At 37.5% G+C, this 18,482-nt stretch overlaps 1 protein-coding gene across 2 annotated transcripts in view; it reads right to left on the bottom strand.

Annotated features, from left to right (window-relative positions):
- vaspb (vasodilator stimulated phosphoprotein b) overlaps nucleotides 1-18,482 on the bottom strand; it is a 31,410-nt gene that overhangs the window by 8,872 nt on the left and 4,056 nt on the right. For both annotated transcript variants that reach the window (XM_066685381.1, XM_066685382.1), the window contains exons 2-7: nucleotides 7,001-7,172; nucleotides 5,031-5,211; nucleotides 4,303-4,369; nucleotides 2,633-2,727; nucleotides 1,763-1,992; nucleotides 426-577 (exon numbers count right to left, since the gene is read on the bottom strand). In XM_066685381.1, coding sequence (XP_066541478.1) covers nucleotides 426-577; nucleotides 1,763-1,992; nucleotides 2,633-2,727; nucleotides 4,303-4,369; nucleotides 5,031-5,211; nucleotides 7,001-7,172 — 897 coding nt within the window. The remainder of the gene's footprint in view (nucleotides 1-425; nucleotides 578-1,762; nucleotides 1,993-2,632; nucleotides 2,728-4,302; nucleotides 4,370-5,030; nucleotides 5,212-7,000; nucleotides 7,173-18,482) is intronic.

Genomic DNA, 18,482 nt, shown 5'->3' with positions numbered 1-18,482 from the left:
TTGCTCATTCTTTTCTTTCTTCATTTTTTGTTTGCAATTATATAAGTTTGTTTTATGTACTTTAACGTCATCTTTGCGCTCTCATATAAATGCGGGTCCGGCTCCATGATTTGAGATACGCAGAGGAGGGGACGGTACAATTCTAAAACCTAAAAACTTGACATTAAAACTGGAGAAAGCCTTTTTAATCCCTGACTGTGATGTCTTGATTCACAGCACGTTTTAATTTGACCTGATTCCATTGTAGATAACTTAAACTTTATATATAAACAAAGATGACTTGATATATTCTTTCTGCTCCTGGAGAAAACACACTAAAGGTCTCCAGAACCAGAACTGGGGATGATCTGAGCTGGAGATAAACACAGGACACTGTAAACACAAAAGGTACACAGGAGTAGTATGACTGTGTTTTTGTGCTTTACCGTCTGGCAAGTATGGCGCTCATTTCTCCCATCAGACCTCCACCGCCACCACTAGGCCCAGAACTGCTGAGCCGGCTTGAGTCTGGTTTAGGAGGTGCAGACACCGCTGCAGCAGGAGGAGGAGGTGCACCACCACCACCACCATCTTCCTGCTGGACACACAGACGCACACACACTAAACATAAAATACAATATCCAGGAAAAGACCCACATGACACTAGCACAACAACTGGGAAACTACACCCAAAAAAACATTGCAATACTTTCCACCCACAAGACCTGTAACAATACCCCGTAAATTACTTCCAAGGGTCCAATACAATCCTAGCCCTGGGTAGGTTTGCAGTAATTTCTACCAGTGACGATATTAATAAATCATCGCTGATATTTCATTTTGTTCATAAACTGCCTTTATATAACCGTTTACTTTGTACAGGCATTCTTATCCATGGCGGGTAACATTTAAAATTAAGACCTATATAACTGAAAAAGAGAAACTAAAAATAAAACCAATTTAACGGTCATTGGCCAGTCAATTGCATCATGCATGTTGGTCAATTCTGCCTCATTTAAATAATGCAAATTAGTCTTTTCCTATGTGAAAATAATTAATTAATTGAGAACTGCTTCTCTGCTGACACTGTCCAATGTGACGACAACCCAGCCATCCACCACTCCAGGTACCACAGGGTTAATTGGCCATTTCTGAAATACCACATTTCAGAAACCACAGGGTTAATTGGCCTACATTGTACATTCAGCAGTGGTGTACTATTTCTGCACAGAAACTTCCAGAGTGGCACACAGGGCACGCATCAAACATAGAACCTGTATTTTTGTGCTTCATGCACGCATTACTGCAGCGGTGCTGCCTGACGCACACCTGATGTGAAAGGTTACGCTGATTAATATAGAAGTGTATTGCATGAAGCACACACTGCGGTTACCACGTCTGGTGTGCAGATCATTTACACAGGCTGCATTAAAATGCACACTTAACTGAAAAAGATAAAAAGGCCCTGTATCTCTCACATGAGGTACTTCGTAAATGAAATTTAAACTGTGTGTTATAATTTATCCTGATAATTCTGGTGACAATAATCCTCTAATAATAAATTACATTATGGCCCAAGCCTATAAAATACCCAGGATATTAATCCCGTGAGACCTGTGCATTAGACAGGAATTTATCCCCACAATATCATTACAATAGTAGGGAATCTACTTGAGACCTCCTACAATTTCACGTGGAACTACCTACACAAGACCAGAACAATACCCAGGAAATCCCTCAAAAGCCCACGTAGCATACCTGGGAAGTTACTTCCTTTCCTCACCTTTTGAACTTTTCGGAGTTTGGCCCCAGCAAGTGCAGCTGCTAGTCCCCCACCCCCTGGACCCCCTCCTCCTCCGGGTGAAGGTAGTGGAGGTGCAGGAGGAGCGGGAGGTGGAGGTGCGCCTCCTGACGGTGGAGGACCTGGTGGAGGTGGTGGGCCTGGAGGAGGAGGGGGGCCTGGGGGAGCCGGAGGGCCTCCAGGGGCCAACGGAGGAGCAGGAGGAATAAACACTGTAATACAAAACAAAAGTGTACATTATTAACTTGTAAACATAAAACTGACATTATTCATTCATGACTATTTTTTAAATATTATTATCCTATACTATAAGATCAAATGTGTATTAAAGGGAATATATATGATTGTAATAAAAAAGACAGTTTATAAAATTCAGTAGATGATTCCTCACTAAGCTCCAGCTAGGCTTACTCTCTTCGCTCACGGCAGAACAGGCAAAGAGCCTTACAACCGCTGAAAAATATGAAACGAGTTGAGGACAAGATTCCTGCTTCATGGGTGGGCAATATTGACTTGTTTTTGCTTATCATTAGATAGAAACCCACACTAAATTTGGGAGAGCGCTAACTGCAGACCGAAAGTGCTACAAAACTCGTTAGAAATGAGTTTCTATGGTGATTCAGTGAAGACTTAGACAAGCTAAACTTCTGTCACGTACAAACAACAGGGACTCAAACCTTAAAATATGTGGAGCTTCTCAATGTAATCAAACCAGAGAGAACTGCAGTTCCCCACAATTGTAGATATTCCCTTAAAGTACTTTTGAATATTAAGTGCTTTTTTTGCCTACTTTATTGACTTTATTGAAGGTGACAGAAAGCGTTCTGAGAAATAAGCTTTTTTTGTACTGACCTGAAGAAGCCTGTCGTTCTCTCTCCAGTCTTTCTCTTTCTTGTCTTTCTCTCTCCTGCCTCTCTCTTTCTTGTTCAAGTTTTTGCTGTTCCAATCTGCAGAGGTAATGAGGATGGATTAACACAATAATAAACAGAATATAAGCAAAAGTTAGACACTAATTTTTTCAGTCCTCAGCTACTAAATATAACACCAGTTTTAAATGTTTACAGCTTTCCTTCTGTGTTTAATTCCTTTTCACAATGGGGGCTTCTTGACACTTTTACATCTTTTTAGATCTATAGTACTGACTTGTACTTCCCACAGGGGTAGGATGAACACAGCATTTGGGGACCTTCAGATCTAAAGCTAGAATGGAGCTTGATTTGCTCACTCTGAGATGAAAGCTTTAGGTGCTGTTTAATTGGGTTGGTTTTGGATTTTGCAGTTGTTATAGAGTCCACCTTTCTGAAGCTTTTAATCAGCTTTTCAGCTCCAGGTTAGAAACTTGTGTAACAGAGTAGAGGCACAAAAATGTAGGACAAATAAAATACAGGTAGATTGGGTATTTTTATTTAACCAGTGGGTCAGGTAAATGTCAGTTAAATATATTAACAATGTGTATAATATTAAATATAATACTACAGCTCATTACTGTCCAAAGAAAGCCATGTATCTACATTTTTTGGGAAAAAAGATGATCTTTTCCTTTATAAAGTTACTATTTTGGTGATGTATTTTTCATTATGTACGATTTACATGGGACAGTGATGATATGTTTAATGATAATTTCTGGTTTGTCCCTAATTGTGAAAAACGTACACAACAGTTGGTGACAGTTATGACTGGATAATAAATATATGAAGAGTGGTGTCTTAATTTTACATACACACACACACATATACACACACACACACCAAACAGATGATCTAAAAGTCACCTGAATAAAGAGCTGCTTTCTGAGAGCACTTCAGAAACATTTAATCAAGTTGAGACATGAATCTGCTCCACCTCCAGCTCTTATCAGCTGAGTACAAATAACACACTCACTGCTGAAAGAATTTAACCCTTAAAGTACAACAGCACACAACACTTAGGTCTCCATCCAGACGTTCAATTAAACACAAATAACTCCTACTGCCGCAGTGTAACCTTTAAATCACAACAGCACACATTAGACAGTTTTGCATTTAATCTTCCAAACATTTATGGTCAAATAACTGAAATATGCAAATAAAAAAGTGAAGTGACCTGGACAATATTCAAATTCATGTTATTTATTGAGTAAAAAGGTTTCCTTTTTAAATGTAGTTCATATCAAAAACATGGTTTTCTCTATAAACATTTCCATGGTTACTCTACACCCATTCACAAGGTTGCGCTTCTCCATTATATCCCTGCTTAAGGAACACCAACGTCCATGGCTATTTCATGGTTAAACTACACACACACACTACCATGGTTATGTTACTACTGGCATAATTATGTTTCAGCTGTTTTTGAAGTTATGGTATATCTGTTTTCATTGTTTCAACAGCTAGGCTACACTTGTTTCCATAGTCTCATCACTGGTTAATAGCTTTAAATGAAGATAAAACTGCAATAAAATCAGTCCAAAAAAATTCAGCGATTCCATATCATCTATTACATTACATAACGGTCAATTTCATTCATATATGGTGTTGTTTTACCGTCTCTGCTGCTCCAGCTCCTCAGGCGATGGTCCATTAGAAACTGGACGTGGGAGAGTGGAGTATCCTGCAGGAAAATGACACAAACAAGATAAAAAGAATTAGCTTTAATTATTTTAAAATGCTCTGTGAAATTGTGAAAAAATATAAAATACATTTAAAATACTAAATTCTGGATACAATCTGGATTATTTAAATTTTGAAATAATAACTGTGGCTAATAAACTATACCACATGATTTAGCAGATTGTACCTCCAGTGTTTTGCACTGAAAAGCACTTTATAAATAACATTTATTTATTTATTTATAAGAATTACTCTTCTCAAACTCGTTATAGGAATTGGTTTCCTATACACCATCTTTCTAATAATTCTAAATCTCCAATCCATCTAAAAAATTGTGGGAAGAGAGTCTTGGAAATGGGTCTGGCAAAATCATGTATAATGATGTAATGTGTCCTAGGAAATGTGCAGCATTTCCAGGAGAGTAAGTGTCAATATCACCTCCTCAGGAAAAATAACACAATGCAGCCTTCACAATAAAAGAACAACATTAGCTAAGTTAAGTAAATGAAGAAAAACGTGAGAGGACATATGGTAATGAGTATATGGAAAATCAACCTGGGTTGTTAAATAATGACTGTCTTTGCCCTGGAACATTAGACTAACTAATTTTTCATAATCAATATTAATTGATTTTTCACTCATCTAATAACACTGGAGTTTACCTGCATCTGGCATTGTTGCGAGGACATCAAGTGCGTGCATCATGCCATTAGCAAACAGTGCGGCGTCTTCTTTACTCCCAAAGTTCAGCCCCCAAACCTGCCTTGCGTCCCGCCACTGGTGGAAATTGGGTGTGGCTTGATTATACTTCAGCCCTTTTGTGATTGGACAGTTTATCACCACCTAAACATAAAACAATCACAAGAACAGCAACACATTTAGTCAGGCGTCTTCTGTATATTTTGTTACACTCATGTATTCATTAATCTGAGGTCCTAGAGGTCACAAATATTACAATAATAGTCTAAACTTTGTGTCTGCTTCACCTATCAAATACTATATATTTACAAAATCCAAGTAAAATGGTACTGACAAACACCAGGAAAAGATTCTCTGGGATGTTCCATCTCACAGTGGAATTGTGTACAGTGGTTGGATGAATCAATATCTCTAGTCATTTTGGAAGAAATGAATGCTATTAAATATTTACACATCTGTGACAGCACTATGTGGTGCATTCAGAAACAAAACAAATTCTATAAATACCCATAACTTAAGACATATTTGCAGAAAATTGCAAGCAAAATGAATCATCACTCTGTGTCTTCTGCTCCCAAATGTCAATAAGCTGTTGTAGTAGAAACAAAAATATTACAAGGTCCTTTATAAAACATATAACATACATTTACTTCCTAATTAAAACATAAATGCCAACTAATACTCGTCTTGGCCTGTTTGCTGCAATGTAAAAATTGCAATTTCCTATTTACACAATTTATTGACATATTTTACAGAATTTAAAAATTAGATCCCAACCACCAGGTGGCGCCAAAACATTGTGATAGAGAACAAGTAAGAACCAAAGAAGTGACCAAAAAAAAAAAAAAAAAAAGACAGCGCACTAGAAAATATGCTGACAAATCACTTCTGTTTATTTTACGACCTCAGATTCCAGAGAGAGGGAGAGAGAGACAGTGAGGGAGAGACATAGATGTTTGTTAAAATCTATCAATCTAAATAAAAAGAAGGGAGAGGAAAAAAAAATAAAAGGAAATTCAGGGACACAAAGTATGAGAAGGGGAACAAAAAGGGAAAACAAAAAAGGGGAACAAAACACAGGAGAGAAAAAGACAGATAGGGAGAGAGCGAGAAAGAATGAAAGAACAAAGGAAAAGAAAAGGAAAAAGACAACCACAAAATATTGAAGGAAGACAAAGAGGGAGAGGAAGAAAGAAACATGTAGAAAGGAGGGGTGGGGGGTTAACACTACTGGAGTGGGAGAGATGAGAAAAATGATGGATAGAATTCCCTCATTGACACAGGAAGTGACACAGGAAGTGAGTGGAGTGGTCTTTCAGTAAACAGTGTTGCAGAGAGGACGCTGGGAAACAGTTTGTGTTTACACAAACTCAAATGAGACACAAATGAAGAGGGACCCCTATGAACCAGGCTCAAAAAGGGGGATTTATTTGGTTTAATGAGTGTAGTGGGCATCATGCCCATATAAGGCGTTCTGGGTCTAATCTGAATTTTACAGAATCTGTTCCTATTCTAAGGGCGGCACGGTGGTGCAGCAGGTAGTGTCGTAGTCACACAGCTCCAGGGGCCTGGAGGTTGTGGGTTCGATTCCCGCTCCGGATGGGTTTCCTCCGGGTACTCCAGTTTCCTCCCACAGTCCAAAAACACACATTGGTAGGTGGATTGGCGACTCAAAAGTGTCCGTAGGTGTGAGTGAATGTGTGTGTGTGTGTCTGTGTTGCCCTGTGAAGGACTGGCGCCCCCTCCAGGGTGTATTCCCGCCTTGCGCCCAATGATTCCAGGTAGGCTCTGGACCCACCACGACCCTGGGTCGGATAAGCAGTTACAGATAATGAATGAATGTTCCTATTCTGGGTTAATTTGTCCACTGAAAGAGCTCTGAACTAGGAGTCCATTAAGAAGGTCATTATGATTATTGGGAGATGGAAGGCACCTGCTGGTCTGTCTGCATTTTTCTTCCCACCACTCTGAACGCGTTAGAGCTGGGGTTGTGGAAGATCTGGACTCTGCTGAAGGCCTGAGGGCCGCTTCCTGCTGGAACCCACTTCTTATTTCCATCGTCATAGGTCATCACCGTCGCTCGAGCCTGACATATACTCGACTCACTGAGAAACAGAGAAACAACACAGACCAGGGGTGTGAAGATATCATGTTAGTACTAGCATTTTTCAATAAAGGGGTGGTGAGACAATACATATAGCTTGGTTAACTGAGCTGAAACAAATCCTCAGCACATTCATCTCCTATTTGGGAACAACTGAGTGGAGTGAGTCATCCTGCACCAACACTGCTTAACACCTCAAATATGCAAACAAGTCTGTTACTGGTACAAGGAGGAAATAAGTGGTTGAAGACGTTTAAAATTAAGTTCTGATACTGAAAGACAGGCTAAATACAGCAAAGGTCAATAACTATGAATACAGCGCTGTTTCTTTAGAGCTTTACTGCAAGTATTCTAGACACTATGATACCCTTTACATATATAGATCTCACTTTTTACACTTTTATTAAAATACATTTTACTCTAAAAACTTTTAATGCCTTTAACATGTAAGAATGTTATTGCTCCAGGGTTCTTCGCAATAAGCACTGTTGTCTATGTAAAATAAGAAAAATAATACAATAATAACAAAAGCAAACATTTACATTGCTATTTCTTTTCTAATTCTGCACTGACAATATACAGTGAGGCAGAAATGACAATAATCCCATCGTCAGATTTGCATATCATTACAACCCAGAGACATTATTTTGCAATTACATTTTCAAGCAAATGCTCACAGCAGGAATAAAACAATAACAGGAAGTGTTTGTGATCCACTGCTTCTTACGCCAGCTGCAGAGACTTTAGAACTGTACCATTCCCTCATCATCTTATAGGTTTTTGAATTACAGAAAAACAACAAACTGAATACAAGCTTTCTCTGCTCTAATATAAACTCTCCCAGAGCAGTCCTATACCTCTCTCCTCGCATTAAAGGAAAGGTGAGCATCTGCCTAATGCCCTTTAAGGACCTGACACATAGCCCTCGGCAACAGTAACTGTAAGGATCAATGCGGTTATATTAATCATTGGTAATTCTCACCTGGTTAAAGTGTGACAAGTAATTTCCCCTTTACTCGGAACAATATGCAGTAATAAACAACAGAAACAATAGATATTAGTTATGTTCAGTACATCCTGGGTGATAATGTTTGAATGTGTTTGTTTTACATTGTAACCTTCGTGTTTGCTCTCTCACCTGACGAGAGGCCAGGACAATGCGCTTGACATCAGAAGCAAAGCAAAAAGTAATTTTAGCCCAGGTTTTCTGACTTAAGGAGCCCACAAGAAACTGACTAGGTGGTCTTGTTTCACAGTGTAAGGGTTGGTAGGCTCCAGAACAGGCTATGGAAAAGTGTCTGTAGGTGTGTGAATATGTAAAGCCCAGTGATAAACTGGCATCCAGTCCAGGGTGTGTTACTGCCTTGTGCCCAGTGATTCAGACCCACTTAGATCCTGAATATGATGAAATGGTTACAGACAATGAATGAACAAATGAATGTTTAAAAAAAAAACAAAGTTTGTGTTCGTTAACTGCGGTAGCTTGAATATCTTTGGTCAAAACACGCAACATTTTTTCACTGAATGGCATACTAATTAAAAACCCAACAGAATTTCAGATTCCCCCTCGGCATCACCACAGAAAATCCCAAAAACCCACTGATTACTGATTCCATCTGGGTCTAATAAAGACAGAAAGAGACAGAGACAGAAAGAGAGAGCGAGAAACAAGATATAGAATATGTTGATTTCTCCTCTATTCATTTTCTTTCCAAAAAAGAATGATACAATCTCAACCTTCCAATGACATCATCATGAGGCTGCAGTCCACTTCCTGTTTCCAGCAATATAGCCGAATAAGGATAAGGACAGAGTGTGCAGCGAATACACACACTCACACAGGCACTCGCGCACACACACTCACACTCAAACAGGCACACAGACTTGACACTTGAGTCCAGACTGTGAGGAGTGGGGTGAGAGAGCTTAACACAATCAGACAGAAGAAAAAAGCAACAGGAATAAAGAGATGAACCTGTGGAGGAACAGAGGAGGATTTCTAAATGTTTCCATTTGTTCAGAATTTAAGGAAATACACGGTTGCTCCTAGATTTTGTAGACATTTTTCTTTTTAGTGAGTGAATTCTGCTACTTTACACTGCACCCAATGTACACAGTGTGTATTATCTCTGTAGATAATACATGACAAAGATGACAAATAGATGACAAAGAAAGACACACCGGAGCAGATGCACATGAGCCTAAAATGACCACATTCAATGATGGAGCTACATCCAGGAGATGTGGGGTGTGTTGGAATGGTGTTTATGATCCACAACTAATCACTAATGTTTATGTGGATAAAAGATATCAAATTGTAACAAACAATAAATGAATGAAAATACTAGAATAAAAGATAAGGATGAAAGAATGAAGTGAAAGAAAATAAAGGATGAATGGATGAAGTGATAAACAGAAGAATGAAGGGGTGAAGAGAGAAGTGATATACAGGAGGAAGAGTACAGAAGAAAGTGATGCAGTTTTAATGAAGAGAGAAAAGCTAGAGAAAAAAACTGAGTGTGCAGTGAATTATTAATGTAAATAACATACACACATAGAAAAGAGAGAGAGAGAGCTTCAAACTCAGTTAAAAAAAACATCCTCAGAATAAATCACTATTAATTAATTCAATTAGCATTATAGTATTTAATATTAATTAATATTCTACAAGGTGGATTGGCGACTCAAGTGTCTGTAGGTGTGAGTGTGTGACTGAATGTGTGAGCGTGTGTTGCCCTGTGAAGGACTGGTGCCCCCTCCAGGGTGTATTCCGCCTTGCGCCCAATGATTCCAGGTAGACCCACCACGACCTTGAACTGGATAAGCACTTACAGATAATGAATGAATAATATTCTACACTGAACGATCACTGGATTAGGAACATGTACCTCATATGACTCACTGACCATTCTCAGCTCCACTGACCCTACTGAACTTTGTAGTTTACAGACTAGCCCATTGGTGCTTCAGCTGCTCAGCACTGCAGAAACTAAACTAAACACTTTGGAAGTGTTGAGCAGAAAACCACCCCCATTACCTCCACCTCACCATTGATTTCAGTGAAGTGCTGTACATTTGAATTACACTAGGGGGGAGCTCCAAAAACAAAAAACCCAAATCTTACATAGTTTAACTTTAATTAGTCTACTCCTGCATCAAGAAATGCAAACTCAAAACACACGGAGAAATCCTTATAAAAGTTCTGTGCAAAAACTATTCCAGATGGTAGAATAATCTATTAAACTATTCCCAGTGTAATTAGTTCTGGGCAATGAAGCGTTAACAGGAAGTGGACAGAGCTGCTGCTGAATGACTGCAAAAGGCTCCAACTCACCTTCAGTCACACCCCATTATACATTCTTTCTCCACTCTCTTTCTCTATTTTTTTCATTCTGTTTTCTCTCTTTCCTGAAATGAATACCTTAATTTCATCTCTCTCTCATTTATATTGCTCTTAACTTCACTACTAATCTTTCTTGATTCCTTCCTTCTGTGCAAAATATCCCTTCAGTTCCTTCTACCCCTGCTGGGTCTAAGAATCTCTGTAAAAAGAAATTTACATTCTTTTCACTGCTTTAACCGGTGAGGTCCCTGCTATCGTGTTCTGTGGTAAACAACACAGTTCCAAACCAGATCTGGGTTTTTGCTCTGTAAAATTTTCCACTGAATATCACTGCTCTGTACTACAGGGTCATCATGGAGTTAAACATAAATAATGCTACATGATAATATACGAGCTAACAACATATAGAAAGAAAACAAATGGCAATTTTCTTCAAATCCCTTGTGATAATACCATTAGAAATAATATCAGAAATGTGGACTCCTTCTCAGAACTGCCCTGAATGTGTTCCTATCTCTGAATGTTCTTATTTTGTATCCTCTAAAGTATTTTTAATTCCCTGAAATCCTTCATCTCCAATCTGTTCCAGACGCATCAACTCGCCCAGAAGAACTGGGAATTAAGAGTTTAAAGAGTTTAGAGCATAAAACAAACTTAGCCTCCAGTTATACAACACAGGAGAGATCTACAGTACAAATGAAACACATAGAAACAGGATAGAAGCTTTAAAATGGAATCTTAAATACAAAGTTAAAGTCAGCTTCAACAACCACTCACTAACGAAGAAATGCATGTGTGAATACTGAATATCTCACAGTGGATAAAGAAAAAATTAAGTAGCTTCTGAATGATTCATAGCGGAAACTGAATAATACATAGTAGATTTTCAGTAACGTAGTAGATACTCGATAATTCACAGTGGATACTGATTAAGTCGTATGTGGACATTGAAAACTCAGTGGATACTGAATAATTTACAGTAGATCCTGGGTAAATCATATTACATACTGAATATTAAGAGTATATAAAAAAGTCAGATCAGTAGCTTGATAATAAGTGACTATAAAAGCAATTTAGTCGCAATTTAGAGTATTTTTTATTATTTCTGATTGTACTGAGCTGAATAATGACCAAATTTTTGGTGTTAAATTAAAAAAAATAATTACAGTTAAACTATTTGTTGGTGTCAAAGGAACTAACACAGCCTTTAAAACCATTAAGGAGAGAAATGTAAAAATGAGAGGAATGTTAAAGTTTGTGTTATGTTCCCTCAGGGTTTTTACTTCAATAAGAACTCCTCCTCATCCTCCTCCTCCAAATACTTGTTGGAGCTTGCAGAGATAGAACTACAGGCTACAGCTTTTACCAAACACACAAACCCACACTTGCCATATACACATATACATACCATATAAACTGATCAGCCACAAAACACAAGATTAAAGCTACTGAGAGGCGTAGTAATGCTGATTTTCCTGTTTTAATGGCACCTTTCCTATGTTATTTTCAGCTGTGAGCACTGGGTATGCATAAATATCTGATCAGCATTGGGCTGTTATGCAGTGGTTAGGTCCAAACAAAAGTCTAAAGAAAGGTCCAAGGAAGGACAGCCAGTGAACAAGTGGCACTGATGTGCGATGGAGCAAACGGGTCAGCATGGACATGAAGTTTCAAACAGAGCAATACACTGTGTTCTGACATTTATCAGAGCTAGCGTTTCAACTAGTGCTACAGCAGCTTTCTGTAGCATAGGAGCTAGCCTTCACTCTGTAGCACCTTGTTAACACATTATGCTTGACTTTTGTTGTCGAGCAGTATAATTAAGGAAGGCTTGAGGTATACTTGCTGTTTGACCATGCATTCGAATAGACTAGTCTGCTTCCTGAACGTAACTGTTCACGTATTTGCTAATGTACTACGCTTGTACATGGAGGCTTCCACTAGAGGGCAGACCAGAGAAAGACGGACTTGGCTTTGACACAGCCTTCTTCAAAACCTTCTGCCATTGTGATACACTGCCCCCTACCATTTATGTGTGTACTGCACCTATGTGAGTAAACGTAGCAGTTATTTTCTGAGAATGTGCACAACCAAGGCGCCAAACAGACTCAGGATACGCGAGGCAGCCATCATGCATAGGCAAAGGCACATTTAACAGCAAGTAAATCTTTAACCTAAAGTAAAATTTGTATCAGAAATCGCTAAAAACACAGGTAAGACAAGTCATTGTTCTGAAAGGAGGCATCAACTTTAAGGAAGAGCCACTTTAAAGGAACACTGTGTAATATTTTACTTTAAAATGATCATTGTGATGATCCACTGACCTGTAATATGGAGAATAGAGCCTCTGTAATTGCTGCTCTAGGAAACCACCCCCTTCTCCTGCCCTATCCACTGATTTCAGTACTGTGCTGTAAAAAGGAGGAGCCCCAGTTGCAGAAAACTCAAATCTTACCTAGTGTTCTTTTATGAGCAGTACTCATGTTGATATGCATGTAATACACCAATCTTAATCGGATTTTCGCAGTTATCTGATCATTTAAGTGGTCATGCAAAATGTCTAGAAATCAGATTAATTGATTTGTTTAAGAGAGCTGGATTTTAGCTCAGTACTCTGTATACTCACTCATACCCTGATTTCTTTTTAATTTCTTGGTCTGTACACCCGCACAAAAGTAACCGGTTCTGACACATGCTTTGAAGTTCTCTCACCATTCTGTATCTGAAAGTCTATCTGTAACGGAAGGATAAGCTGCATCCGAGATCTCAGTCATTTAAAAAAATTTTGTCTGTCTTGTCAGCAGCGTAGAGACAGCTTTGAAAAGAGCAGCGCTGTGTAATGTTAGAAATCATAAAAAAAGAAGGCCCATAATCACAGGTAAAATGGCTCCAAGTTTATAGAAAGCCACAGCAGGAGGTTTATGTCACATCTTTCTGTGATATGATTGGCTGTTGCAAAACAGCAATCAGATTATTGTCAGAATCATGCAAACTCAGAGTTGTCCCATTATCTGATTTCCCAAGAGCACGCATTAACTGGATTACTCAAAATCTGATTTTACGCAGTTATCAGTTTATTAAGTGCATGTAAACAGACTGACTGTTAGAGCATATGCAAAATTAGGCCTGAGACCAGCTTGCTGAAAAACCAATGAACTTATTTTCAAACTTTTCTGTTCCTTCAGCACCAGTCGCTCTCCCTTAGAAACTGGATTTTATCATCAACACGTGTGTTGGTGTGCACCGTTGGGCTGTGCTGATATGAGGCTCATGCAGCCTAACAGTGCACCCCCACGCCCACGGTAATATTGTAAACCATGTTAAAATTTTGAGACCGTATGACAAAATGCAGATACCGCCCATCCCTAACCCGTACTATGACAGGTTATGTTGGCTTGGATGTCTCACTGGTCACTTTCATCCACTTTCAACTCCCATACTTCAGCTGAATACACTGAAACATGGATTCATCTGAACACAGCATAAGCTTCCACATTCTTTTGGACTATCTGAGTTGATCCTGGGCCTGAGATCTCAGCAGTGTTTCTGCACAGAAGCGATGAATGGCTTTATCCTTGTGTAATACAGTTTCAGTTTGCATTTCTTAAAGCAACAGCAGACCGTGTTAAATGACAAATGTTTTCCAAAGTACACACAAGCCCATGTGGCCTTATTTATCTCAGTAGCATGATGGCTTCTCATGCAGTGCAGTCTGAGGGCTCAAAATCATGCATACTTACATATCTTGCCTTGCATTTTTTTTTTTTCGCTCCTGATATTTGGCACAAATTACTACAAAAACTTTCTTTTTACTTTTTCTTTGTCTGTTAATTAAAGCCTCCTGGAAACAGGATTTCTAATAATAATAACAACAAAACAACAACAATAATAATAATGATTTCAATATTTTTTTGCTACCAACATATTGGGTACTCTCACTCACTCACCCACACTTTTCTGCTCCTTCATGTTTAATTTTATTCTTCACTTCCCACTAACAGTCCCAAAGACACATTCCTCAGGTGACACCATGCATAAATCAAAGAGGAATGCTGAAGCTGACCAATGAAACATTAGAATTGTTTTATTTATTCATTTTCATTCATTCATTATTTATTGAAGTTAGTATTAACAGTTCCTTCAATGTAAATATAGGGCATTCACACTCCAATTTATACCGCGTTAATGAATTAATCAGATTAACATCACAGGAACTTAATCAAAATCCTCTGGAATCCCAAAACTCCCCCCAACAAAATGATACTTAACAGAGCTTCTAACTCCTAAAAGGTAATTACTAATAGCATGTCCAGAGGATCTCATTAATCTGCTGTTCATAACTGTTTATATCTGGCTTTATTTCAGCTTCACACTCACAGAAGCATTCACAGCCTAATAAGCCTAAAGACAGAAATGGAAACAGCTCAGAGAACTCACTGGCCTACCAATTCTATCTATCCAAAAATATACAGCTTCCGAATAAATTGCAGTAACAGTCATCTGGCTACAAGAGTAGTAACAGCCAATCAGGCGTCAGACCTCGTAACCCCAAAAATGACAGATTAATGACAACAGTGTGAATAAGATTCAATGCAGTTATAGTACAAGTAGTTTTACAGCAATATTAAACTTACACATATGAAAATTGCAAATATAAATAATGTAAATCACTTTAGGTCACATTACCAATAATGCACATATTGTAAAATTCACTTATGAGTTATCAAATGAATCAAAAAAGTACTGTTAATCTTGCAAATCGCATATAAAATGCAAATCAATTTGATCACAGAAGACATGCTAATTACATTATACTAATCATGTAAAACCCATACATCACATTAACTATGCAAACTATTTAAATAATGCCAAGCAGCGACATCAGATCTCATTGTGTTACAATGTATTGGCTACGTGTTACACTAAAGAACGACAAAAGGACCATGTGATATAAGATGAATCCTACAAATCTGTAAATAAATCAAATAATTAAAATCAAACCAAACTTATAAATCACAACAATGACAAATCACAAATAACACAAAACTAGAATAAACCAATCACATCTGAAAAAATACTGTTGTAAATTACTGAATCACTCTAACTTCAGACTCAATATCAATGATACTTAATACCCTAAATATTAATGAGAAATATTAATAATACTTATTAACAACTGAGTGCTCCTAGACAGATTAAACAAATTATTTCTCCACATATAAAACACATACCCAATTAAAATGTACATACAAAGAATGAAGTCAGCAGGTAATTTGTCATTTGGTGTAAATATGAATGTGCTGATTATTTTAATATCGCACAAATTAATTCAAACATTTAAAATGACTTAAGCTGCAATTTGCTGTAGCTGAAGGTATTATGAATATTCATATTTTTAATTTTCCTACATCTCTCATTCTCTTTTTTCCATCTACTTCACTCCATCCTCTTCCAGTCTCCTCACTTCCCTCTAAAATAGAATCTGGTTGATATTTTAAATGCATTTAATTTCCACACAATATTCTACATATTTTTTAAAAGAATGCTGAACCAGATGAACACTAACATTTTAACAATAACCTACTCCATAACATTGATAAACCTCATAATAAAGATTGCTGTTTTTTTAAAAAGAGATAAATCTGCACAAAGACCTAGCAGCATAATAAAATGTTAGGTTATAATAATAAAATAATAATCTTAAATTAATAATAAATACAGGGCTGAATTATGAATTCACAATCTCAGTTTGAAGTGTCACAAAATGTAGTGTTAAAATCTCAAGAGCTCCAATTTTTTCACTAAAAGCCATCATCTTCAACAATGCGGTCTAAACAGTTTATAACTTAAACCAATAAACACACAGTTGGTGAACTGTCTGTAGTGGAGTGTGACCACCCAAAACTAGGCAATCAACAAGGTGCTTTGACATTAAAAACAACAAAAGAAAAATCACAATTTAAATGACAGCAGTTCCAACAATGTTCAGAAACATCACAATTAGGTTATTTCTTTTAAATGTTATTGCAATAATAAACAATGAGACTAATACTCAATCATAAACACATAATAAAGCCAAAATAAATAATAAATTAATTAATCCTGAGCTTATTTACTTTGAATCCACCAGGATTCTTTGAGGCCCAACCAATCACATCGCAACATTTACAAAGTGCAGAAATACCTTACTAGAAATCACTTAAATTGCAAAAATGCAGCATCAAAAAAATAATGACAGCTGGTCATTTCATATGTGGAAGGCCAAACTTCTCACAAATCGACACGCTGAGCAGAACTGTGAAGCGTGGATGAATCACCTGTGCAACTAACTATAGAAAGTCAATCAGATCAACAATAGGCTTTCACCAAACAAATTTTAATTGCATTTTAGCAGGCTTTACAACATAAATTACCCTGTAAATATATTTCTTAAAAATCACTGGGGTCAAAATGTTCATTAAAAAAAAAACACCATTTTAGTGCTTAAAAAACAAACATATTTTACAATGATCATTTCATTCGGACTCCAATAAAAGAGGCATTTTATAATAGGGTATAGAGCTACCCCTGCCAACTCATGGTTTCTGGTAATGTATTTGCATGCATTGTCAATACCGTTGTGATATGACTAAGTGGGCCACCGTACGCTGAAGATATTAAAAATAACACTGAGTGCAGATCAATGCTCTCATCTTTAATGGAGTGAGTGTGTTTCAGATGGAGTCATGTTTCTGCTTCTGTAAAACACTGAAAGCATCAGAGGAGAAAAGACATAGGGATAAGTGTGCAGCAGCTGGAAAACCAGTCATTTGCTGTTCCACCTTAAAGGATGCAGCCGTTACATCTGATGCCTGGACTATTTTTAAAAACTTTTAATTTTACTTTAAGGGTGCAGCAGTTACATTAAACCTGTAGATGGGTGCATAAATCTGAGAAGGGAAAAAAAGACAGAAGAGAAACATGTAGCAGCAAGAAAACACATGATTACACAATCTGAATGAGGAAAAGAAAAGAAAGATGAAGAGAGGGAAGACAAAAAATGCAGTGGAAGAATCCAGACCAGAGAGACAAATTCCAAATAAATGTCCAGAGAGCAGCCCCTCACTGTCCAAATACTTATGTCTGTTTTTGCTCTCGATTTCTCTCTCTCTAGTTTCTCCATCTGTTTGTCCTTTTAGTCTCTCTCTCTGCCCATGAATTGTACTATATTCCAGTTTTGTAATTTTCTATGGTTTAAGGGCCATATTTTTTTCTGACTGTTACTGTGCATTGTGTCATGACATAAAATTTGTTTTTATTTTTAAATATATGAAAAAGGATTGAATTATTACAATCAACCAACCACTCTAACATAAGCTTGAATTATTAGTCTTCCACAAATCCATTCCTATTCAAAAGACACTAAAATAAAAGACAAATAAACGTATATTTAGACAAAGCACCATTTACAGATGTGCTGCCGGATTAATGTTCAGTTCTGAATAGTTAAGATCGACTATCATTAAAATCTACCCTCTTAAAAAACATGGATTTTAAAGGGAATGGACACAGATGCAAATTTTCCATTCCACCTTAAATGGCTGGGCAGCTACATTCTGGCAGCCAAGCTTCTCATTTGAATTTTCCAATCCAACTACAGTAACATTCTGTTAGAGGAGGACTGAAAACATCTGAAATGCAAAAACAGATAAGTTAGAAAAGAGTGAAGGAGAAAGGCATAGATTATAAAAAGAATACTGCATCATTATCTGAAGGGCACTCGGTAGTCCAGAAGGTAAAGTGCAGTCTGGTTTGGGAGGTCATCAGTCAGAGAGTGCAACAAGTTCAACCATTTAAGGTGGTGTATGTATATATATATATATATATTTGCCTTCTAAAACTAACACACGGACACCTCTGTCTTGATCTCACACACAAACACACACCTTCTGAGCCAAGAGATATTCACATCGACACTTGGGACAGATA

The sequence above is a fragment of the Hoplias malabaricus genome, chromosome 11, assembly GCF_029633855.1.
Source record: "Hoplias malabaricus isolate fHopMal1 chromosome 11, fHopMal1.hap1, whole genome shotgun sequence".
Lineage (NCBI taxonomy): Eukaryota > Metazoa > Chordata > Actinopteri > Characiformes > Erythrinidae > Hoplias > Hoplias malabaricus.
Note: the sequence above shows the minus strand (reverse complement) of the source record. Positions and strands in the feature narration are given on the sequence as shown.